General features: G+C 46.5%; 1 protein-coding gene across 3 annotated transcripts in view; it reads left to right on the top strand.

Annotated features, from left to right (window-relative positions):
• Window positions 1-24,545, top strand: part of sh3kbp1 (SH3-domain kinase binding protein 1) — a 79,715-nt gene that overhangs the window by 19,222 nt on the left and 35,948 nt on the right. For all 3 annotated transcript variants that reach the window (XM_036521821.1, XM_036521820.1, XM_036521819.1), the window contains exon 2: window positions 6,788-6,945. In XM_036521821.1, coding sequence (XP_036377714.1) covers window positions 6,788-6,945 — 158 coding nt within the window. The remainder of the gene's footprint in view (window positions 1-6,787; window positions 6,946-24,545) is intronic.

Below are 24,545 nucleotides of genomic sequence, written 5' to 3'. Positions count from 1 at the left end.
CGTGCGATGCACGCTGTAATCAGCAAAAATAGACAGTGGAAATGATCTGTTGATAGTCATATTGACATCATACAGCACATTACATACCTGACACCTTTCACTGTAGTTTCAATGTCTAGGCTATATGTCACAGACATGAAAAAAATATAAACATTTTTTTTTTTTAACCATTTTAGTAATCGCATGTTATTAACGGGGAAAGGTGAGGCAACTTGTGTACTGTATAGTCAAGGAAAGAAGATGATCCATTTGCTCAGCGCTCAATCTGAAATACTTCAGGTGTTTCTCCTTATCAAGACGCAGTTCAGCAGCCAGATGGGGAAAAGCTCCAAGTTGCCTCCTTCTCTGGTTTATTGGGTGAACCCACATTCTTCACCGGTTTCTCCTCCGGAGCATTCAAAGCAAAAGATGAAGTGTGATGGCTTTCCTTCTGTCTATAACTCACGCTAAAAACCAACGAAAAAATGAATTAACCACATTAATATTATTTAGGAAATGCGAATAGAAAGGTCGCCTAATAAAAAAACTAAAGTAACATTACGTATAAAAAAGAAGAAAATAGGATAATAAGTTGTCCCAGGCAGTTTATTTTCTTCATGATCAACATGCTGTTTTACGAATTAAATTTTAATTAAACAAATAACAGAGGAGCCTACTTTCCCATTTGTAAGGGGAAAAAAATATCGAACTTGAAGCAAGATATAGCGGCAAGACAAACGCACAGCACTTCTGATTCAACAGAGACTGAACCCAGAACATCTGCTTATACAGTTTTAGATTTGGTTTGGCGCCTATAATGTAAATTAAGGTCCCGCGATACTTCTCAATAAGCCCACCCCTGGAAACCTGTAGAACAGAACCCCGAAACCCCCCCATGGAAATTGCTTTTAAACTGAGCCAGGCCAAGTGAAGAGGGATTGCTGTATATTTGATTTAATTATTTATTATTATCATTTCACAACTGAGCACATGCTTCTTAACCTTTGTCTGTGTAAGCTAAATTAAATTTATAATGAAATTAAATCAAACATTCTGTTATTGATGGCCATTATCAACGGCAAACTCAGCTGGCGGTGTGGACAAACACACCCGCGGGAGCCGCAGCAGTTCAGCGATGTAACCGTCACACACGCGACGCAACTGGTGTGGCCCCGGCCTTAGTGGGAGCATCTTTCATGGACAGTCTGTCTCAGTAGGAGTGTCTCTGTCAGTGGGAGTGTCTGTCTCAGTGGGAGTGTCTCTCTCGGTGGGAGTGTCTGTCTCAGTGGGAGTGTCTCTCTCGGTGGGAATGTCTCTGTCAGTGGGAGTGTCTCTCTCGGTGGGAGTGCCTCTGTCAGTGGGAATGTGTCTGTCAGTGGGAGTGTCTCTGTCAGTGGGAGTGTCTCTCTCAGTGGGAGTGTCTCTGTCAGTGGGAGTGTCTCTCTCAGTGAGAGTGTCTCTGTCAGTGGGAGTGTCTCTCTCGGTGGGAGTGTCTCTGTCAGTGGGAGTGTCTCTCTCAGTGGGAGTGTGTCTGTCAGTGGGAGTGTGTCTGTCAGTGGGAGTGTCTCTCTCAGTGGGAGTGTGTCTGTCAGTGGGAGTGTCTCTCTCAGTGAGAGTGTCTCTGTCAGTGGGAGTGTCTCTCTCAGTGGGAGTGTCTCTGTCAGTGGGAGTGTCTCTCTCGGTGGGAGTGTCTCTGTCAGTGGGAGTATTTCTCTCAGTGGGAGTGTCTCTCTCAATGTAGAGACCCCACAGGCTCTCAGTGGTATGATGAGCCGGTTGCTTAGATTGGATTTTTAATCACCTCTTTTCTGTCCTTGTTATTATCTCTGCTGGTACATTGATTAAATGAATCCTTTTGCGAGGAGAACACCCTCAAGCCAGACTTCAAGCGTCTGCTGGGAGGGCAAGACATCGACCCACTATGTGAATCTGCGTCAGGGTGTGGAAATGTGTTTGTGTGTTATTGTGTGTGTGTGCTTGAGTGTGAATTTGATTATCCATGTAAGTGTGAGTATGTGTGCGTGTATGTGTGTGTTAGTGTGTGTGTGTGTGCGTGTGTGAGTGCGTGCGTGTGTGTGTGTGTGTGTGTGTGTGTGTGTGTGCGTGTGTGAGTGCGTGTGTGTGCGCGTGTGTGAGTGCGTGTGTGTGTGCGTGTGTGTGTGTGTGTGTGTGTGTGTGTGTTTTAGGTCCTCCTCACCTTGCTGCTCGCAGATGCTCAGTGTTTGTGAGCCTCAGAGCAGAGGCTGAACATAGTTGCTCTCAGAGGTCTGCACTCGTTATGACTGCAGGCGAGTTTGGCTTAAATATTCTCCTTCTGCGTGCTCGTTCTGTGCAGTGAGGAACATTCTGGAAGCAGGGTTGGGGGGGGGGTGTTTGGATGGAGGTGGGGGGGATGCAGAATGTGGTGTTACTGTGTTCGTTCATGCACCTTAACTGGTTTCATGCACTCGTACCTCTACCAGCTATCTTGTACCTTATCTGGCCAGCTGTTGAAACTTGGTCATTTTGCGCTTCTGATATTGTTGACTCATTATATGGCTTTCTGCTTTTAAGAGAGGCAGAATGCAACCTTCTGTTGCACTCTGCCTCACTTGTAAGTTGCTTTGGATAGAAGCGTCTGCCAAATTTATAAATGTAAATTACGGCTGCACGATATAGCCGTCACGATATATCGAATAGCTATTTTTAGTGCAATAACAGCTCCGGTATGCGGAGTTAGGTTTATTCCCGTATTGTTTTCCAGTCATACCTGATGTGGGAGCACACCTCCAGTTTTCAGAGGCCATGTGAAATGCTTCCGGGGGAAACCACTCGTATCTATCTATTCAATGTTGATATCACAGCAACAGCACTATGCTGCTTCCATGTGGTAGGTAGTAACACATGGCTACAAAGATAAAGAGTGAAAACATATGCTATGTGTTTTTCAAAGCTAATAGGTAAGTTAACCAACACAGAGTTACAAGTGATATTTTTCTGCCCCGGAAGCATTTCACTGAACTTTGGAGGTATGCTCCGGCATCAGGTATGACTAAAGGGAAAACAATACGTGAATAAACCTAATGCTACATACCGGGGATAGCTGTTACTGCGCTAAAAAATAGCTATTCGAAATATCGCAACGGCTATGCAGTGCAGCCCTAATGTAAATGTAAATGAGTGCCCCCCCCAAACTACTGCTCTGACCATGTGTCCTTTCACTGCCCCTGTGTTAGGCACTGTCTGTGCAGACTAACTTTAGTGTGTGTGTGTGTGTGTGTGTGTGTGTGTGCGTGTGCACGCGTGTGCAACCCCGAACATCTGACAGTGTGTTTGCGACAGGATTGCATAAATACAGAGTCAGGGCTGGTCTGTGGGCTGGTTCTTCTGTGCCAGTAAATTACTACAGTTCTTTACAATCATTTTCACACGTCTCAGTACCATGTCCACTTTTTCAAAACACTTAACACATTCACCATATCAGTAGACTATGTGAACTAAATTGTGTATACTTTTGCATTGCTTTGATACAAAATGCATTCAATCACTTCTTCATGAATTCATGAATACCTCTCTCAGTCAGTGTTCACCACCAGCAAAATTCTGTACAACTACAGCAAATTTTGCAGACATTAAGTCTGTTCAAAACAGTTAACTTTCGGTTCAAAACCTAGCAAAATTCAGATCACTGTAGAAGGAAATATGCTGCATTTTGACAAATGAAACTATACGCTTGAAATAAGACAGATTATTCTGACTTTAGCAGAAAGTTTGTTCAGTTTTTTTTGTTTGCAGCCTTGTTACCATCTATACAAAAGTGGTCCTGTTTGAATTGAAATGTGCATTTACTATAATGAAGTCTGTGCAAAGTGGGAAATTTGTGTTCACTTTTGTTTTGTGTGTGTGTGTGACTGTGTGTGTGTGCCTGTGTGTGCGTGTGTGTGTGTGCGTGTGTGTGTGCATTGTCATTAACACCATGAAACGCACTTGTGTTTAGTCGTTCCTGTTTCAGAGACTCACAGAAATGGACAGAAAACCTGTTCCGCATCACTTCCTGTTCTCTGGCTGATCTGGCCTTGGCTCACAGCGGTGGCACAGATAGCTGTCCCTGTGCGGGGCGGGGCTCGCAGCTCCCGTGACCTGCTGCTGCCGTGTGACTCTGAGCGGCTGCGGAGGGGTCACCTGATGACGGCAGGCTGTGTTCAGCGCATTGCTGTGCGCATTAGCGGCCGCAGGGCTGGATAATGCACTAACGAGCCGCAGGAATGCACAGGCTCACAGGATGCTGTGTGGCTTAGATTCCTGTAAATAGAATTTACCCAACAACTGTCTCCCTCTCCTACTCGCTCCCTGCTTCTCTCTCTCTCTCTTTCTCTCTGTCCCTCTTTTCTCTTCCTCCTTCTGTCTCTCTCCCTCTATTTCCCTTTCTACTTCTCTTTCTCCCCCTTACTGTCTTTCTGCGTACACCTCCGCACACCACAACCCCCCCCCCCCCCCCTTTGCCCTGCTCTCTCTCTTTCTCCTGCTGTCCCTCTCTGACGTCTCTCTGTCTCTCCGTCTCCATCCCCTTGTGCCCCTGTTCCTCTGCATGCCAGGCTAAGCCCTTTGTGAGTCTGTGGACAGTAGGGCTCTGGGTCATTTAGGGGACTTCCAGGAGCACAGAGAGTGTGACTTTAGGCACTGTGAATTTCAGGATGGTGACGGTGAAACCAGTTGTTGGTTCACACGCTCTAAAGTAAGGCAGTTTAACAGGAAGGTGGTGTCTGAAGCTGACTCATACTTCCTGTCACCTCACTCTGGGTGGCAGGGAGGAAGGGGGGCACTCAGAGGGAACCGTCATCTCCCTCCTCTTTCCTATATCTTCCTCTTTCCTTTCTTCTCTTTTTGAATAACCTTCCACGTAGCAGCTACAGCTGTTTGTGTTTCGGGTTCAGATGGACTGGCACACATTCAAAATATGGCTCAAACTCACACATCTCACACCTAACACTTACACACTGCTACCATACAAATACTGTACTTATCATTAATACTTATGCACTGCTACCATATGAATTCCATCCAAAGGAAGGGCCTTTTCTCCTCTCTTTTAGCGCTGAAAGAGCAGCTCAGATTGACATGTGAGAGAGATGTCTGTGTCTGAGAGCCTTCGTCTCCATGCTGGAGAGGAATATGACCTGTGTGTCTCAGGTCTGCTGCTGTGTGTGTGTGTGTGTGTGTGCAATACTTCTTGTTTTCTTTCTCCTTCCTTATCCTTGGCCTGATATTGATACTACATATTTTATCACAAGTGTGACTTTCCTTGTTTTTGTACTGATTTCCTTTTTAAAAGTAATCTTTATTATTGAAGCAAGTAATGTCTGGCGTAGTTAGTGCTCCTGAGTTTTGCTCTGTCCATCATATCACAGCATTTCATTGGCTCTCCACAGCACACAGAAGGCGGTGATTGGTCAATAGGAAACCCTGAGGGGGCTGACAGCCAATGGCTGCCTCCACACGTGGTTTAATGCTGTAACTGTGTTGCTGTGAGCTTGTTTCTGTGCTATAAAAGTGATGTGAGCAGCTTGTGAAGGCGTTCTGAGAGCAGCTTAATGGAGACCTGGGTGCAGTCTGACAGTTGGGTGCAGTCAGCGACGAGCTGCCGGCTGACTCACTGCGGGAGGTTTCAGTATCAAGAACTACATGTAATATAAATCAAAGCGCTTTATACATAAAAAAAAATGTAATTTCATTGCATAACTATATTTATTGCATGTTTTTAATCCCACACACGAGTGCGCAAGTGAGAGGTACTTTAGCGATAGCAGTGTGTGCAGTGTTGCTGACTCCCTCAGGGATGTATAAGCTTTCTCAGGGTTCAGCAGGGGCTGTGGGGGTGTCTGCATCCGACTGCTTTCCTCATTCGGGTGAAACCTGGGAAACTGGACCCTGCAGGACTACATTTTTTCTTCTTTTCTTTTTTTCTTTATGTTTTTTTTGAAGTTCAAAGGAAGTGTTGCACTGCGCTGACCTCTTTAAGTTGGTATTGAAACCTCAGCCTTTCCTTTTTGGGAGACCATCTGTAATGGCCGGTGTCTGTGGAAACCATGTCTGCCTGTAACGGCCGATCTCTATGGAAACCATGTCTGCCTGTGACAACCGGTCTCTATGGAAGCCATGTCTGCCTGTGACGACCGGTCTCTATGGAAGCCATGTCTGCCTGCAACACTGGTCTTTGGGCCCAGCTCTTGGCATTTCAGGGCTTTGTAACAGTAAGAGTTGGTGGATACTGTTTTAGTAGTTTTCTTTGAACATGTAATATCATTAAAAAAAACTGTAGGCAGGGAGTTCAATTCAAAATCTTCCTGTTTTGTAATCTTGCTCTGTAAGAAAACACCACCCTGCACTCTGCCATAAAGGGCAGTTAGCTGAGTGATTGATTCAGGGAACTTTTGCCAGAGTTTGAATGGGAATGTCAGAGTGGATTCCCCTCTTAGTGGCATACAAGCCAAAAAGCATAAAAGCCTGTCTCTCCTTTCCTCCCCCTCTTTCAAATGCTATTTCAGTTCAGTAAAAAGCATTTTTCAATAAGAAAGCCTCTTTCTCCACTCTATCCCTCTCCCCCCCCCGCCGTCCCTCTCTCCTTCTCCCTCTCTCCCCTCTCTCTCTTTTTTCTTTCCTTTCTCTCCCCCTCCCCCCCTCTATTTCTCCTCCCTCTCTCCCTCTCCCCCCCCCCCCCCCTCCCACTGCCGGGATGTTTTGGGGGATGTTGTGTTTCGTACCCTGTATGCTCTGGGTCCTGCGGTTCCAGTGAGCTGATGTGGTGTCCGGCTTCTCTCTCTCCCCACAGTGGAGGCCATAGTGGAGTATGACTATAAGGCCCAGCATGATGACGAGTTGACCATCACTGTAGGCGACATCATCAGCAACATCAGGAAGGATGAAGGAGGCTGGTGGGAGGGAGAGGTGGACGGCAGGAGGGGCCTCTTCCCCGACAACTTCGTCAGGGTGAGTCACTTCTGACACCTGTCTGTCTGCAGGGCTAATCTACCCTGGCCCTGGAGGGCCACAGTGCCTGCAGGGCTACTCTACCCTGGTCCTAGAGGACCACAGTGCCTGCAGGGCTACTCTACCCTGGTCCTGGAGGGCCACAGTGCCTGCAGGGCTACTCTACCCTGGTCCTGGAGGGCCACAGTGCCTGCAGGGCTGCTCAGCTCTGCAGACTTTTCTCCAGTAAGGGTTCTTCTGTGCAAAAATGATAATTTGTTTTCTGTACGCTCATCATTTTTCACAAACCTATATTGGAAGCAACACAGAATTTGTTGTCTGGAGTAAAGCAAATAAGTAACAGTTTGCAAAGGTAGAGAAGCATTTAAGGATAAACCGCAGGGAAAGCTTTCTGCTGGATTTCTGAAGAAGTCCATGGGCCTTGCATGGTGTGGCCAACCAAACACCCTCCCTGGGTCAGGCTCCTTCATGGTGCTGCTGCTGGAGCTGTCCTCTGAAGAGCCACCCCGCAAACTGGAAGCTGCTGTCACATTGCCTGCTCAGGGCTGTGGTTTAATGTGTGTGTGTGTGTGTGTGTGTGTGTGTGTGTGTGTGTGTGAGAGAGAGAGAGAGAGAGAGAGAGAGAGAGAGTGTGTGTGTGTGCGTGTGAGTGTGTGTGTGTGTCTGTCTGTCTGGGAACAGCACTTCACACCACTTAGTACCACCACTGCTGCATGTAACGGTGCAGCTCTGAGGGTGATGTTGGTGCTGGTTCTGTTCTTCAGAACATGGCAGGAGGTGTGGTCGTAACTCTTTACCAGAAAACGTCACTGAGTGTGTGTGTGTGTGTGTGTGTGTGTGTGTACTGAGTGCTGCTAAGAGCAGTGCTTGAGACCGGAACATGTGCTGAACTTAGTGTCAGGGAATGTCACTCCATATTGGCCCTTGGGGGCAAGGACACATTCACTGAGAGATCTGAAGCCTCGCGGGGAATGGTGCCTGGATTGGGCACAATCCAAAATCTACCAATCAGCTCACATCCCGAGTAAGGCAGGGCACAGCCTCACTCTCGGGCCAGACAGATAGCACAGTTTAGCGCAGTTTAGCACAGGGTAGCGCAATTTAGCACAGTGTAATGCAGTTTAGCACAGTTTATCACAGTGTAGCGCAGTTTAGCACAGTGTAGCGCAGTTTAGCACAGGGTAGCGCAATTTATCACAGTGTAGCACAGTGTAGTGCAGTGTAGCGCAGTTTAGCACAGTGTACATTTACATTTATTTATTTAGCAGACGCTTTTATCCAAAGCGACTTACATAGGTTACAGTTCTTTACAATGTTATCCATTTATACAGCTGGATATTTACTGAGGCACCAGTGGGTTAAGTACCTTGCCCAAGGGTACAGCAGCAGTGTCCCAGCGGGGATTGAACCGGCAACCTTTCGGTTACGAGTCCTGCTCCTTAACCACTATGCTACACTGCTGCCCAGTTTATCACAGTGTAGCACAGTGTAGTGCAGTTTAGCACAGTGTAGCACAGTTTAGCACAGTTTAGCACAGTGTAGCACAGTGTAGCACAGTGTAGCACAGTGTAGCGCAGTTTAGCACAGTAAGAAACAGCTGTGTGAGCGTAGAACAGAAAGTGTGCGTTGTAGCTCGGGAGGTGTCGGCTGGGCGTGCTGTGATTAAAGATGATACAGACTGTGTGGAGAGTCTGTCTGGAAGCTGCACTCTCGGCCTGGCACGGCTGCAGTCCCCTCTAATTGGCAGTTTAGCGTGCGCTTTGCTGTCTGCTTTGATGTTTGTAATTAGGCAGGAGTGGCTCGGGTTGCAGGGCAGCCCGCTCTCAGGGAGCCTCTCATGAAGGGGGCTCAGATCCAGACGCACTGAACTCACACTGCTTCAGCCAAGTGTTTTCTCTGAACGAGGGCCGGGAATTCTCGCCTCGTTAGAATCTTAATGAGACGAAGGGAAAGCGGGTCCAGTCCGTAGTCGCTGCTAATCGGACCGAGCGGAGCCCAACTTGGCTCTGCTCCTGCTGCTCTGACTCTGGATCAGATTTCTTCAAAGTGAGCAACAGTGACCAGTGACGCTGTAATTAAGTAATGGAAAGCAGCTGACAGCTGGCCTGGAGGCGGAGTAGAACAAAGTGAGTCTGATTCCCAGGTGATGCTTTAAGAACGGACCTCCTTGCCTATCCTGTGAGCACCCAGAATAGCAGTGGGAATAATGTCCTCCCAAAAGTGGGAATGTCCTCCTGGCGTCAGTCTGGTGTCTTGTTCAAGAGGATAAAAGGATGTGAAAATGTAATTCATCCAGCTTTTCATTTCACACACTGATAATGAATGTAGAAATTAAGTTTATCCAGCGTTTTATATTTTATTTTTTGAGCAATCCTTCTGACAAACTCAGGTGTGATATACTGTATCAGGACATTTTTAGAACAGATGTGATAGATCAGCAGCCAGTTAGCTCAGGTGTGATAGATCAGGACCTCGTTAGTCCAGGTGTGATAGATCAGGACCTCGTTAATCCAGGTGTGTGATAGATCAGGACCTCGTTAATCCAGGTGTGATAGATCAGGACCTTTTTAGCTCAGGTGTGATAGATCAGAACCTTGTTTGCTCAGGTATGGTAGATCAGGATCTTGTTAGCCCAGGTGTGATAGATCGGGACCTCGTTAGCCCAGGTGTGATAGATCGGGACCTCGTTAGCCCAGGTGTGATGGATCAGGGCGTCCTTAGCGCCAGCATGATAAAGCAGGGGGGCTGAGATTTATCTTCCTTCACTCTTGTCCCTCAATCACAATTCACTTTGCAAATCAGGATGGTTTACTTCTACATTTATGAAGAGCCTCGACCAGGAGAGGTCTGTGCAGCCATTACTGCGGCCGGTCCGTCAGCCCTCAGCCTCCTTGCTGAGCGGATCCTGCCTGGACCCGTGGCGCCTGCCAGCACACCCCGGCAATGCGCTGAGTCACTCCTCTCATCCACCCAGCCTGAGACAGTACCAGCCAGCGGGCATGGTGCACCATCTGCAGTCAGGCTGGCTTTAAATAGCCTGCAGCACTGCTGATTTACCGCAACATGACCCATATAGCATGGCATAAACAGCGCTGTGTGCTGACCAGGACCGTAGGCTGTCCCTTCAGACCTCATCTGAGATGGTGTTTAAAAGGACAGTTGAACTGTTTGTCTGCGTGTGCATTATTTTACATTACGTCATTTAGCGGACCATCTTACCAGGGGGATTTCCAAATAAGTGCATCACTATGCTAAGAGCAGTTATTGAAAAGTATTACGAGAGGTCAGTAAGATACTGAGTGAAGTGCTAAACTAGTGTAGAGTGTTTTTTTTTTATAGAAAATCGTGATAGATTGGATAGATAGAGAGGAAGGTAGACGAGAGATCCAGCGTCCGGTTTTGGAGGTCTGTATTAGGGAGTCAACGAACGATTTTCATTGACGAATAATAATGCCAGAGACAGACGTAATTTTAAATCAAATTACGTGCAGGCACTCCCTTTACAAAATATGCATAACCATGTACTGCATGCTTATGACCGTGTGGGTACAAAATCGGTGGGAAAAACAGTACATACATCAAGGCATTTGAAGGCACACCAATCAGAAATATATGATAGGGTAAGTTCTATAGCTAGCAAAATCAACTTAAAGGCTTGACTGTTAGCTAAAAGCAGATGGCTACCTTTTCTTGTTCACTGGACTTGTTAACGTTAATTGTGCATATCGGTAGGTAAGTGTTTTGGGTGTAAGTTAACATTACATGAACGACCTACTAAGTCAATGTTCCTTGTATTATCTAGCTAGCTGGACTGCTCCTTAATTCGGACTGCCTCTTACTTCCCCACTCTACAGCATAGATACAAACAGCGCTCACTCTCGCTCTTGCCATTCGGTATTGGCAAGTTAGCAAGCTTATAACTAGGATATCCAGCAATGCTAGCGTTATTCTGAGCTAGGTCCTACACTGTAAGACAAAGTCAGTGGAAATATTGTCTTTTTTTCAATTTGTCGTTAGGAACAGTATTGCAAATGAAGCGGTGGCCAATATGTGTTACTTAATTGTTAGTATTTAGGTTAGCTTGCCACCGCAATAGCGATCGTTGGCGCTGTTTGTTTACAGGTCAGCTAGTGTAGTGTCCTGTTATGCCTGTGTCGTAGAGAGATTGTAAATTAATAACCATTATTATTATAATTTTCGATTGTTTTCATGTACCATGTGAATATTATGCTAGTTAGGTTTTATTACTGTGTCCGCTTCCACTCACGCTAATCCCAGTGTGAATGTGGTAACCGCAAGTGAGAAGCAGCGCTCTGATAATAGCCTGCCTGAGTTTTGCTCGACTCAGTTCTGGGTTGAGACTAGTGCTAATGCTATGTTCCAGATGCACAGTGACAATGCCCATATCATTCATTCTCGTGTCCCTTATTTGTCCAGCACTATAGTATGTCCGTGATGGTCATTTGCACTACTATTCCAAACATATAAGTAACTTAATTATACTATATTAGCACTGACTTTGTCTTACATTGTGGGTAGTTTATATGCCCTGAGTATACTGTACTTCATTGTAGTTGTTTTTTGTCATTTGCACTGCAATGATAAACAACCGAATGCAAAAGAATATTTTTAAATTAAGTGTCAGATTTATTTGACAAACAGCCAAAGAATAGCAGGATTTAACATTTATTGCGTGAACTGATTAACCATGTTACACTTCCACAGTGCAAAAGACACATATTACATCTTTATACAGCATACAATGCATGACACAACCTTTCTGGATGTTACTGTATTATTAAATGTGTCAAGTTTAGGTTACAGCTAGGAGTCCCTGGCCCAGAGAAGAAAACCTGAGGAATGTAGCTGGCTTAAGAACACCTGTGTGCTTGATGAAAGGTCACTGTAATGATTTAATAAAAAAAATGCAAACTGACTAAAATGTGACAAAAATGCATTTGCCTAAAATTAGACTAAATCTTCTGTAGTTTTTGTCAACTAAAACTAGACGAAAACTAATAATAATTTAAAAGACTAAAATGTGACAAAAACTAATATGCATTTTAGTCCAAAGACTAAGACTAAGACCAAATCAAAATCAGATGGCAAAATTAACACTGGTCTGCTCCCTCCCTCCATGAAGCAACTCAGCCAGCTCTCCTTCCAGCAGATAACCACACCTAACGGGGGGAATCACATCACGAGCGTACAGCGTAAAACCTCCCTGTTAACAAGTCTGTGAAGCTTTTTTCATGTCCTGATAGGAATTTCCGGTTTCTTTACTGCTGTATGTGCAGTGTAGCATAGTGGTTAAGGTGCAGGGCTCCTAACCAAAAGGTTGCCGGCTCGATTACCCGCTAGGGCACTGATGCTCTACCTTTGGGCAAGGTCCTTAACCCACAATTGCCTCAGTAACTATCCAGCTGTGCATGCCTGTTAAGAAATAGGGTTTACTGCTGTAAGTAGAATATGTAATATATATATATATATATATATATAATACTATGATATATATATATATATCGTAGTCTCTTGTCACTTAAATTTTAAAATAGCTTCCATGAATCTTATGTACATCGCATTAACAGATATTTATTTAAAACACGAGAGAAAGATCTGAAGTTAGAGGAAGTGCTCACTTCCTATTCACATAGGAAGTTTAGAGAGAGTGACAGTGCAGAAGAAGGAACAGGAAGAAAGAGAGAAAATAGATCACATCGAGATCAAAGATCTCACACGCACACACAAACATAATATATAAACACACCAGCATCCCAGGCTCTTTCTTATGTGAGTTTCCTGTTTGAGGTGCCAGTTTACTCTGGGGACAGGAGTGAAACGGGTCTGAAATGGGTCTTCTGCAGAGTGCTGCCTCTTACAGAAACAGGAGAGAGTCACTGAGACACAAGCTCGAGCAGCTGCACTGTGGCTCTGAACGCAGGGTCAAAGCAGAGAATGAGACGTGAATTCAGGGAAGATGTTTCTGGAGTATTTGCTCAGTTGTGAAGTTTTTTTTTTTTTTGGGGGGGGGGGGGGGGTTATAATGGTAATGCAGTTAGGTTAGGCTAACTCCCCTGAGTGCTGCAGTCTCCACTGAAATTTGGAGGCAGATTCCTCTTTCCTTCTCTCTCTCCTCTGTCTGTACTGCCTGTCTTCCCTTCTTCTCTTCTGTCTCTGTCTCCTCTGCCCATTCTGTTCTTACAGGCAGGTGTATACACACACACACACACACACACACACACGCACCCACACACACACACACACACACACACACACACACAAACTCACACACACGCACCCACACACACACACACACACACACACACACACACACACACACACACGCGCACACACACACACGCACACACACACACACATACACACCAAGCACACACACACACACACATGCACATGCACTTACAAGTGCGCGCACACACACAGCCTCACATTCTGTTTCTCTCCCTCTGAATCATCTGTCTCAGTGATATTTCAGGGTTCTTTACCGGCAGGGCATGGTATGGGGATGCCAGAGCCAATGTGACAGCTGCAACCAGCTAATCATACCGTTCAGTTCTCTCAGCCTTCAAACTCTTCCTCTCCTCTCTCCCTCCCTCTTTCTCTCCGTGTCTTTCTCTCCCCCTCAGCTCTCTCTCTCTCTCTCTCCTCCTGGATTGCGATGCTTCAGCAGATTGCCGTTTTCGGCGCAGGTTCAGCTGGGTGCAGCTCTTCCTGCTCGCCTGTGATCTGAGCGCCAGACAGCGTTTTATGCACAGGAAAACGCAGTAAATCTTCCCTCCCCCCGACACTTTTTCCAGCCCTTCATTTCAAGATGGCCTCTGCCAGACTCCCGGACCTCACCCAGAGAGCCAGAGGGGGCGTGCGTGTGTTTGGGCGGGCCTGGTGCAGCCTGCAGTCTGTATGGCAGCTGGGTATCTGTGACGTTGGAGACGATAACTGTCACTGCTGAACGTGATGAACTGGCAGGAAATGTGTGTGTTTGTGTGTGTGTGTATGAGCATATGTGTGTGTGTGCATGTGGTGCAAGTGCATGTGTGCATGCATGCATTAGCATGTATGTGCATGCGTGTGTGTGTATGCACGTGTGTGTGTGTGTGTATGCACGTGTGTGTGTGTGTGCCTGCGCGTGTGCACACACACATCGCGCATCAGTGCATGTCAGGAGGTGTGTGTGTGTATGCGTGCATGTGAGTGTGTTTGCGTTACTTCTTGTATGTGTGAGAAGGAGCCTGTGAGGTGACACTTTGCTGTTCGTAGGGGTCCAGCACATCTAGAATGCTGTGTGTAATGTTGAGAAAGAGCACTGATGCTGGGTGATCAGAGAGACGGTTATCAGAAACACACACAGTGAGAGTGGCAGGAGCCCTGAAAGAACCGCTCTTCTGCCCTGCAACAGAGACCCCACTGTTTACAGCAGAGATGTGCTTGTTCTGTAGGAGAGGTTCTTATTTACAGTAGATATATGTTTGTCCTGTAGGAGAGGTTCTTATTTACAGTAGTGATATGTTTGTTCTGTAGGAGAGGCTAGTATTTACAGTAGTGATATGTTTGTTCTGTAGGAGAGGCTAGTATTTACAGTAGTGATATGTTTGTTCTGTAGGAGAGGTTCTTATTTACAGTAGATATATGTTTGTTCTGTAGGAGAGATTCTTATTTGCAGTAGATATATGTTTGTTCTGTAGGAGAGGCTAGTATTTACAGTAGTGATATGTTTGTTCTGTAGGAGAGATTCTTATTTGCAGTAGATATATGTTTGTTCTGTAGGAGAGGCTAGTATTTACAGTAGTGATATGTTTGTTCTGTAGGAGAGGCTAGTATTTACAGTAGTGATATGTTTGTTCTGTAGGAGAGGCTAGTATTTACAGTAGTGATATGTTTGTTCTGTAGGAGAGGCTAGTATTTACAGTAGTGATATGTTTGTTCTGTAGGAGAGGTTCTTATTTACAGTAGATATATGTTTGTTCTGTAGGAGAGATTCTTATTTGCAGTAGATATATGTTTGTTCTGTAGGAGAGGCTAGTATTTACAGTAGTGATATGTTTGTTCTGTAGGAGAGGTTCTTATTTACAGTAGATATATGTTTGTTCTGTAGGAGAGATTCTTATTTGCAGTAGATATATGTTTGTTCTGTAGGAGAGGCTAGTATTTACAGTAGTGATATGTTTGTTCTGTAGGAGAGATTCTTATTTGCAGTAGATATATGTTTGTTCTGTAGGAGAGGCTAGTATTTACAGTAGTGATATGTTTGTTCTGTAGGAGAGGCTAGTATTTACAGTAGTGATATGTTTGTTCTGTAGGAGAGGCTAGTATTTACAGTAGTGATATGTTTGTTCTGTAGGAGAGGCTAGTATTTACAGTAGCTATGCGTTTGTTCTGTAGTATTTACAGCAGATGTGTGTTTGTTCTATAAGAGAGACTTCATTGTTTACAGTAGGCTGTGTTTGTTAAAGACATCACTCCTCCTCTCTCCAGGACCATGCCTGTCCTATTCAGAGGGGGGTGATGGTCGATCCAGGTGAGAAATAGAGAGACGGAGGGACAGAAACAGTAAGCAGCTAGGGAGGGTACAAGTGAGGGAAAGACAATAGAGAGATGGGCAGACTGTAAGAGAGAGAGAGAGACAGACAGTAAGAGAGAGAGAGACAGACAGTAAGAGAGACAGACAGTAAGAGGGAGAGAGAGAGACAGACAGTAAGAGAGAGAGAGACAGACAGTAAGAGAGAGAGAGACAGTAAGAGAGAGAGAGACAGACAGTAAGAGAGAGAGAGGGAGACAGACAGTAAGAGAGAGAGAGAGAGAGAGAGAGACAGGAAGAGAGAGAGAGAGACAGACAGTAAGAGAATGTACGGTAAAAAAATTACCGTACATTCTGGGAGAGAACAAGGATTTGGCCACTCTGGCAGCAAAATTTGTGGCAGCTTGTCATAACCTGAGGGACAGCCAGTGAGGCCACCCATAAGAAAACGCCAGCTCCATTTCTGTCTGTGATTATTATTGGAAGGGTCCTGTTTTGTGTTCAACATAATTATCCCATTTTCTGTTTTCCTCTTCTTTTTTTGTTATGTGTGTGTATATACATGGCTTTGGCAATAATGTTGTTGTAATGTTCATGCCAATAAAGCTTTCTTGAATTGAGTTGAATTGAATTGAGAGAGAGACAGTAAGAGAGAGAGAGAGAGACAGACAGTAAGAGAGAGAGACAGACAGTAAGAGAGAGAGACAGACAGTAAGAGAGAGAGAGAGACAGTAAGAGAGAGAGAGAGAGAGACAGACAGTAAGAGAGAGAGAGAGACAGACAGTAAGAGAGAGAGACAGACAGTAAGAGAGAGAGAAAGAGACAGACAGTAAGAGAGAGAGACAGACAGTAAGAGAGAGAGAGAGAGAGACAGACAGTAAGAGAGAGAGACAGACAGTAAGAGAGAGAGAGAGACAGACAGTAACAGATAGAGGGACAGACAGTAAGAGAGAGAGAGAAAGACTGTAGGAGGCAGGGAGAAACCCTGGCTGTTGGAGCCAGTCTCAGACCTGGGTGAAGGGTAATATGCAGAGACAGACAGTAAGAGAGAGAGAGAGAGAGACAGACAGTAAGAGAGAGAGAGAGAGAGAGAGTGAATTATTAGTGAGTCATGCTCCCCTGGAGCTCCTAAAAAATTTAACTTTTTTCACAACTCTGAAATGCAGTAAGAGAGAGAGAGAGAGAGAGACAGACCGTAAGAGAGAGAGAGAGAGAGAGAGAGAGAGAGAGACAGACAGTAAGAGAGAGACAGACAGTAAGAGAGAGAGAGAGACAGACAGTAACAGATAGAGGGACAGACAGGAAGAGAGAGAGAGAGAGAGAGACAGACAGTAAGAGAGAGAGACAGACAGTAAGAGAGAGAGAGAGACAGACAGTAACAGATAGAGGGACAGACAGTAAGAGAGAGAGAGAAAGACTGTAGGAGGCAGGGAGAAACCCTGGCTGTTGGAGCCAGTCTCAGACCTGGGTGAAGGGTAATATGCAGAGACAGACAGTAAGAGAGAGAGAGAGAGAGACAGACAGTAAGAGAGAGAGAGAGAGAGTGAATTATTAGTGAGTCATGCTCCCCTGGAGCTCCTAAAAAATTTAACTTTTTTCACAACTCTGAAATGCAGTAAGAGAGAGAGAGAGAGAGACAGACCGTAAGAGAGAGAGAGAGAGAGAGAGAGAGAGAGACAGACAGTAAGAGAGAGAGAGAGACAGACAGTAACAGATAGAGGGACAGACAGGAAGAGAGAGAGAGAGAGAGAGACAGACAGTAAGAGAGAGAGACAGACAGTAAGAGAGAGAGAGAGACAGACAGTAACAGATAGAGGGACAGACAGTAAGAGAGAGAGAGAAAGACTGTAGGAGGCAGGGAGAAACCCTGGCTGTTGGAGCCAGTCTCAGACCTGGGTAAAGGGTAACGCAGCTGTTCCACTTTCGGCCTTCACCCAGTTTCGCTGTTTTGTTGGACGCAATTTGGGAACGTGGAGCTTGAGACATGACACATTAGTTTGTTGAAATTGAACGTTCAATTTTAAAAAAATAAATAAAATAAAATAAGAAAAGCACTATTTCCTGTTTGGGCTGTGGAGAGAGTGCCAGGGGCAGACCTCCAGACAGAAACTGGGAACAGATATTGGAGTGTCTGTCCACATCTCCCGTCAGCAGAGCACACAGCGCAGAAACTGGCTGAGCCGGCCAGCTGCTCGACACGGCCACACTGGGACTAGAGCTGTACTTGTGGCTGTGCGGCAGGGTTTACGTTGTCTGACTTGCATTGTCCTGTGTGGGAAATGCAGGGCGCTGCTGTAGTTTGCCTCGGCTCGGATCCTGTGAGTTTTATAGTGCTGTAGCGGTGTGCAGCTGTAGTTTGCCTCGGCTCGGATCCTGTGAGTTTTACAGTGCTGTAGCGGTGTGCTGCTGTAGTTTGCCTCGGATCAGATCCTGTGAGTTTTACAGTGCTGTAGCGGTGTGCTGCTGTAGTTTGCCTCTGCTCGGATCCTGTGAGTTTTACAGTGCTGTGGCGGTGTGCAGCTGTAGTTTGCCTCGGATCAGATCCTGTGAGTTTTACAGTGCTGTAGCGGTGTGCAGCTGTAGTTTGCCTCAGCTCGGATCCTGTGAGTTTTACAGTGCTGTAGCGGTGTGCAGCTGTAGTTTGCCTCGGATTAGATCCTGTGAGTTTTACAGCGCTGTAGCGGTGTGCAGCTGTAGTTTGCCTGTGTTCTGCTGAGATTCGGCTGGCTCTGTGCCCTGACTGCACGCACACAGGGCTGTGTTAACGTCTCTGTTTCCTGCAGGTGACGCGGGCTCAAGAGTGTTATCTCCGCATTGAGCTACTTTCACGAGCTAACTTCGTCATGCTTAAGTGTCTGTGTACGCTATATATGCATGTATTTATATATCTATATCAATATTTATATATGGGTATGTGGTGAGTGTGTATGCATCACTAAGTACACAGTTTAGCGTTGTCTGAAAACAGTGGCAGCTGTATCTAGCTCTTTAATTAACTGATAAAAGCTAAAGACTGATGACAATCTTTTAGGGTCATCTGCCGATGAACAAGTAATTACAGAATAATTATCCAGAAAATTAGACAGGATATTTTTAACTTACTATATTTATTAAGTACTTTTCTGCACAGAGGAGGTGCTACTGGTGTCATGGGAAGAGGAAAGAGTGGATCACTGTGTTTACCTGCTGAAAGGACACCGGTGCTACCTCCCTTCAGATCAGCTAATGAAATGACCTCACCTGTCTAGTTGGAGCTTCACTTTCTTTACTTATTGTTTAATAGTTTTCACAAAAAAAGTCAGTAAGTTTTAGAAAAAAAACCTCAGCTACATTCAGCTACATTGAAGCAGTTTTTTTATTGGGATGTACGTTTTACTGTAAATTATTGTTTTTTTGTCCATCTGTGTTTCTATTTCTGTGTGTTTCTGTGTGTGTAATATGTAAAAACCGTGACCTATGTAACTCGCTCTGGATAAAAGCGTCTGATGTAATGTAATGCAATAGACATTCACTTCCTGCCCGTGTCACCCCAGGTTCAGCGGCCTGAGCTGAGCTGGCATCCTGACCGCTGCGATCAGCCTGGTACTGCAGTCTCTGCGCTTTGTCCCCAGCATTTCCAGGGTCATTTCCTGCTGCGCGGCCTTCGGGTTCGCCGCGCGCTTACTGTTTTGCAGTATCGCCGGCCGTCCTTGGGCTCGCCCTGCTCACGTACTGAGAGAACACGTAGCGTTAGCATTACCGGTATGCACGTGCACACGGTCCCTCCCCAGTCATGCAGCTTATTGCTGCTCTTGGGGGGGGGGGGGGGGGGTTTGCTTTCTTTTATATGGAGGAAATCAGACTCGAGAGTCTCTCACGCACATGCTCAATCTCTTGCTCTCTCAGCGGCCCTTACAGCAGGTGTTTCCTGTAGTGGCTTTCTTTGCTGAATGCAGAATCTTTTTCTGTCTTGGAAAGGGGTTGGGGGCTGTTTATTTCTGTTTTTTTTTTTTTTTTGTTTTGTTTTTTGTTACCTTTACCACTTTGATTTTGAACTGTTGGTGGCTTTGAGTTCCTATGAAATGAGGAGACTACTGCTTTCTACTTCCTCTCCTTGGAATTGCAGGTGGCAGCCAGTGTTAATCGCACAGTAAACAATGAGCAGGTTATTTGAGTTGCAAGCTAAAAAAACAAAGAAACAAAAAAGCTTGTGAAGTTCTTCTGTAACAACGACCTGGAATTGTCGGGTCCAACGTTAGTGTTGCGGGTCTGACATTACCGTTACGGGGTCTGACGTTAGTGTTACGGGGTCTGACGTTAGTGTTACGGGGTCTGACGTTAGAGTTACGGGGACTGACGTTAGTGTAGTCGGTTTGATGTTGGCATTAGGGGTCCGACGTTAACTTAGCAGGTATATGGCACTCATACTTCTCTGAAATGAGAGTAAGTTCAGCTCCTTGTACACATGGGTAGCTTCTTTGCTCACAGTCATACGTGTGTGTGTGTGTGTGTGTGTGTGTGTGTGAATTAATATACAGTGTTACCATGGTTGTCAAGCCCAAAGACCTGTGTTTTACCATGTTTTAATTGAAATTTTCATCGGCGATTTTCTCAAGTGTGCAGTTGTTTAATTTCCAAGCTGACCTGAGCTTTGCTGTGAAGCTGAGAGGCAGCCGGCCGGATGCGAGGTGGTGTTTAAACGCCTCGCCTGCAGGATCTGTGTGGCTGTAGCTGTGATTGCTCTCCTCTCTGTTTCTGCCACGGTGTGACAGAGGTGTCAGCGGGGTGTGACGCTGAGCGGGCCCTCGCTGTGTGAGCGCGCAGGCGGCCGTCCCGCTGCCGACCCCCCCCCCCGGCTGACACACGGCCTCTGTGCAGATGCTGGAGGGGCCTGGCGCTCCTCACGGGAATGGGGGCGGGGGTTTCTGTAGGAGCGCCCGCGGTTGATTAAAAGGCTCGGAGAAGTCGTCGGTCACTGTGTGAGCAGGGCAGCAGTCTGGCTGTGTTCCAGGCCTCCAGTTCAGGCTCTCGTCTCTCTGTGTCTGTGTATCATTGTTCTCACTGTAGAGTGATGGGGGATGGGGAGATGTGTGTACATGTGCATGTATCTGTGTGTGTGTGTGTGTGTGTGTGTGTGTGTGTGCATGATGGCTCTGTGTGTATGTGTGTGTGTGTGCATGATGACTCTGTGTGTGTGTGTGTGATGGCTCTGTGTGTGCATGTGTGTGTGTGTGTGTGTGTGTGTGTGAGAGTGTTGGTGCGTGACTGAGCTGTTCTCTTCATGCCTCAAAGAGCAGTTTTATTGCAGAGAGGAGAGTTAGAGAGTTATGAAACAAAGTCGTGACAAATGATTCCTAGAGAAGTGAAATACAGACTTCAGCTGCTGCCGCGCGCAGCAGCCTGGATCAGTGGCTTATCAGAGCTCCTCACACTCAGCTGTGGGTATAGATCTGAAACACTTGATAGAATAACTGCTCCTATCGATTTATCATTTTTTAAACAGGAGAGTGTGCCTCAGCGCTCATGGCACTCTGTACTGCACTGACTGGATCAGGTCTTCCTCAGTGATGGTGCTCATTCACAGGGTGGCCATTCACAGCCACTGGTGCTGGGTTAGTGAGGGTGTGGTTAGTGATGGGGAGTTTGTGTCGGGGCTCAGGCAGGGACTCAGGCGCGGACCACGGGAGCTTCGGGTTCCAAGCGTCTTTAACGGAATCGTCAGGCAGATCGCTAATCCGAAAACAAGCAGGGTCGAAAACCGAGAGACAGTCCGTGGACAGAGCGAGGATCGGGAAATCGGAGCAGGCAAGGTCGGGGAACCGGACAGGCAGGCAATCAAGCGAACGAGGCAAGGAGGCAGGCAAAAACGAGGTCAGGGTACAAGCAGGGTCGAAAAACGGGAAACAGGCAGACAGAAGCATAAAGCGAACGCCGGGGACGAAACAGGCGAAAAACACTGTGACGAACTAGCAACAGGACAGGGAAAAGCAGGGAACATATAGGGCAGGGCTGACGAGGGGATGGAAAGCAGGTGTGCAGGCAATCAGGCGGGCGGAGACCGGGCGGGGAGCGGGGCAGGAAAAACACAAGGAAAACAAAAGCACGACAGCTAAGGAGGCGGAGTACTGACAGTTTGAGTGATAGTGTCAGGGCGGGGTTAGTGGTGTGGGGTTTGAGTGAGAGTGTCAGGGCGGGGTTAGTGGTGTGGGGTTTGAGTGAGAGTGTCAGGGCGGGGTTAGTGATGTTGGGTTTGAATGAGAGTGTTGCGGGGGCGGGGTTATTCATGTACCTCGCTGCAGTCAGTCTTTCTCTGGGGCCGCAGACAGTGCTAACAGCATTATCACCACAGCTGGGTTTGGACCACAGACCACAGTGCTGCTCCTATCTCATTCTGGGATCTGAACCTTGCTGTTGATGGAGCCTCAGTTCCTGTTCTCTCAGGGTCAGGATCTAAGAGGGGCTGTGAACTGCACTTTCGCATGTCATGGCTGTTTAACCTGCGTTGGCCCACCCCCAAGACCCTCCTGTGCACTCTGCGGCCAATGGTGTTTGCAGAGGGCGGGGCCAAGGTGTGACTGACAGCTAACTGTGTGTTGTGTGTCCATCTGACCTGCCGTCTCACATGATAGAGGGAGGTGGGAGGAGATCACAGGGAGGGGCGTGTCCTGCAGGCCGGGGGAGGGGCTTGTGAGAAGTGGGAGACAGAAGGGGCGGGGGGGGGTTGGGGGGGGGGGCATTTCGTGGAGCTCGCAGCACAGAGCAGCGCAACACACCGCTCAGATTCCGTTGTCATGGAAACTGCACAGATGGGGAGAGATGTTGATGCACGCGGCTGGAGAAGTGTTTCAGAGAGGCCGGGATTGTGGCCTCATGTGGCAACATGAAGGCTTTCACCAGGTTTGGGAATACCCACACAGTCGTACACACAATACTCTCACACACAGACACACTTACACACAAACACGTAATACCCGCACACACAAACACACAATACCCTCACACACAAACACACTTACATACAAACACGTAAATACCCTCACACACAAACACACAATACCCTCACACACAAACACACTTACATACAAACACGTAAATACCCTCACACACAAACACTCAGTACCCTCACACATCTGTATTCACACAATACCTTTCCACACAAACACACAATACTCTTACACACAAGCACACAATAGCCTCACACACAAGCACACTATAGCCTCATACACAAACACACTACACTCACAAAATCTCACAGGCCAGTTGCTCATACACTCAGACAGCACAGTTTCTCAGACATAATTGCTCAATATATTGAAACAATGTGCACAAGTACTAATGTATCAAATCAAAAAGAGTTGTATCAGTTAATGTACTTAACACTGAGTGGTGGGAGGGCATTGATTATTGTTATAGCCAGTCTGTATCTGTGTGCAAGAGCAGTGTATCTGTGTGTGAGAATGGAGTGTCAGTATGTGAGCAGAGTATCTGTGCATAGGAGGGGAGTGTCAGGATGAGTAGAGTATCTGTATGTGAGAGAGTAGAGTATCTCTGAGAGAGAGTATCCATGGGAAAGAGTAGTGTCCGTGAGAGAGAAAACTAAATGTGAGACATTTGAGACACAGTGCTGTTATTTATAATATTTAATATGATCAGTTTTTGACTGCTGTTGCTGTATATCTATACGTGGTATATCATGTCTGATGTTTGTCTCATGGCCTGCTGGAGTAAAAAATGTTATTCAGTGAGTTCTCTCCATTCAGTGTTGTTGCCATGGTAATGAGAGCTGTAGAACTACCTGTCATATCTATGAATGACAGCAGCCATTGGTTCGGTATTGTCACCATGGGGGCGACAGTGGCTCAGGAGATAGCGCAGTCGACTGGGGATTGGAAGGTCCCTGGTTCGAATCTGGCTCATCCTGGCAGAGTGTCGAAGTGTCCTTGAGCAAGACACTGAACCCCCAACAGCTCCCAGTGGCCAGTTGGTAAGCCTGTATAGCAGCCTGTGCCACTGGTAGGTAAATGTGAGGCATATAACTGTAAAGCGCTTTGAGTACTCAAATGAGTAGAAAAGCATTATATAAATGCAGTCCATTTACCATTTACCATTGCCATGGTAATGACAGCTGTAGAAACGGCTGTGAGCGTGTCAAGGTGTTTGCAAAAAGTTACACATCAAAGTTTGAAACTCACACCAAAATAGAAACTTACAAATACCATTTTGTGCAAGCAAGGTTTTAGGAAAGAGGAGTGAAAAAAGGTGAGTCAGGCATTTATATTTAAAGGAAAATAGGCTGGAAGCTGGGACCTCAAACCCCTCAGCCAGGCAGTCATTTGCAGTCATCACTTGGCACCAGACCCTAACTGAGTCAAGATTTCAGATGTCTGAACTGAGCATATTCAAAAATCTGTGTTGTGCGTGCGTGTCTATGTTTGTGTGTATGTATGCGAGTGTGAGTGAGTGAGTGAGTGAGTGCGTATGTGTGTATGTGTGAGTGTGAGTGAGTGTGTGTGTGCGTGTGTGTGTATGTGTGTGTGTGTGTGTGTATGTGTGTGTGTGTGTGTGTATGTTTGTGTGTTTCTCTGTGCAGAGAGAGAGAGCTGGGAGTCGGGGGGCTGTGGGTTGGCGCTGCGTGTTCATTGGCCGCCTCGGCCGCGCACAGGAAGCCTGTGTGTGATGACAGCTCGCTGTAAGGAGCAGGGCTGCAGCAGAAAGCCTGCTTGTCATTCTCAGCAGGAGCTCTTCGGTCGTGGTGTGGTTGGAAGGGTGCCCGTCTGCAATCGGAGCTCTGTCAGGGCTCGTCGGAGGTCACTTCCTGACAGATGTTCCTCTGTGGGCGTTCATGTGGAAATGTTTCTTTCGCAGAAACAGAAACACAGTCATGAATTCTGTCGAAAAGGGCCACGGGTCTTCCTCCGTCTGAAATGGGTCACACACATATTATGTTTATTTTATATTATGTTCATTTTTTTCTGCTTGTGATTATGTATGCGCTCTGTGTGACATGAGGCTTTTGTGAGGAGCAAACCTCTTCAAGACTCCACCGAATGTGCCTCACACCCACATACTGCTGCATATAACTCCGTCT

Source organism: Megalops cyprinoides, chromosome 2, assembly GCF_013368585.1.
Source record: "Megalops cyprinoides isolate fMegCyp1 chromosome 2, fMegCyp1.pri, whole genome shotgun sequence".
NCBI lineage: Eukaryota > Metazoa > Chordata > Actinopteri > Elopiformes > Megalopidae > Megalops > Megalops cyprinoides.
The sequence above is the reverse complement of the archived record's forward strand: the minus strand, read 5'-3'. Positions and strand labels throughout refer to the sequence as shown.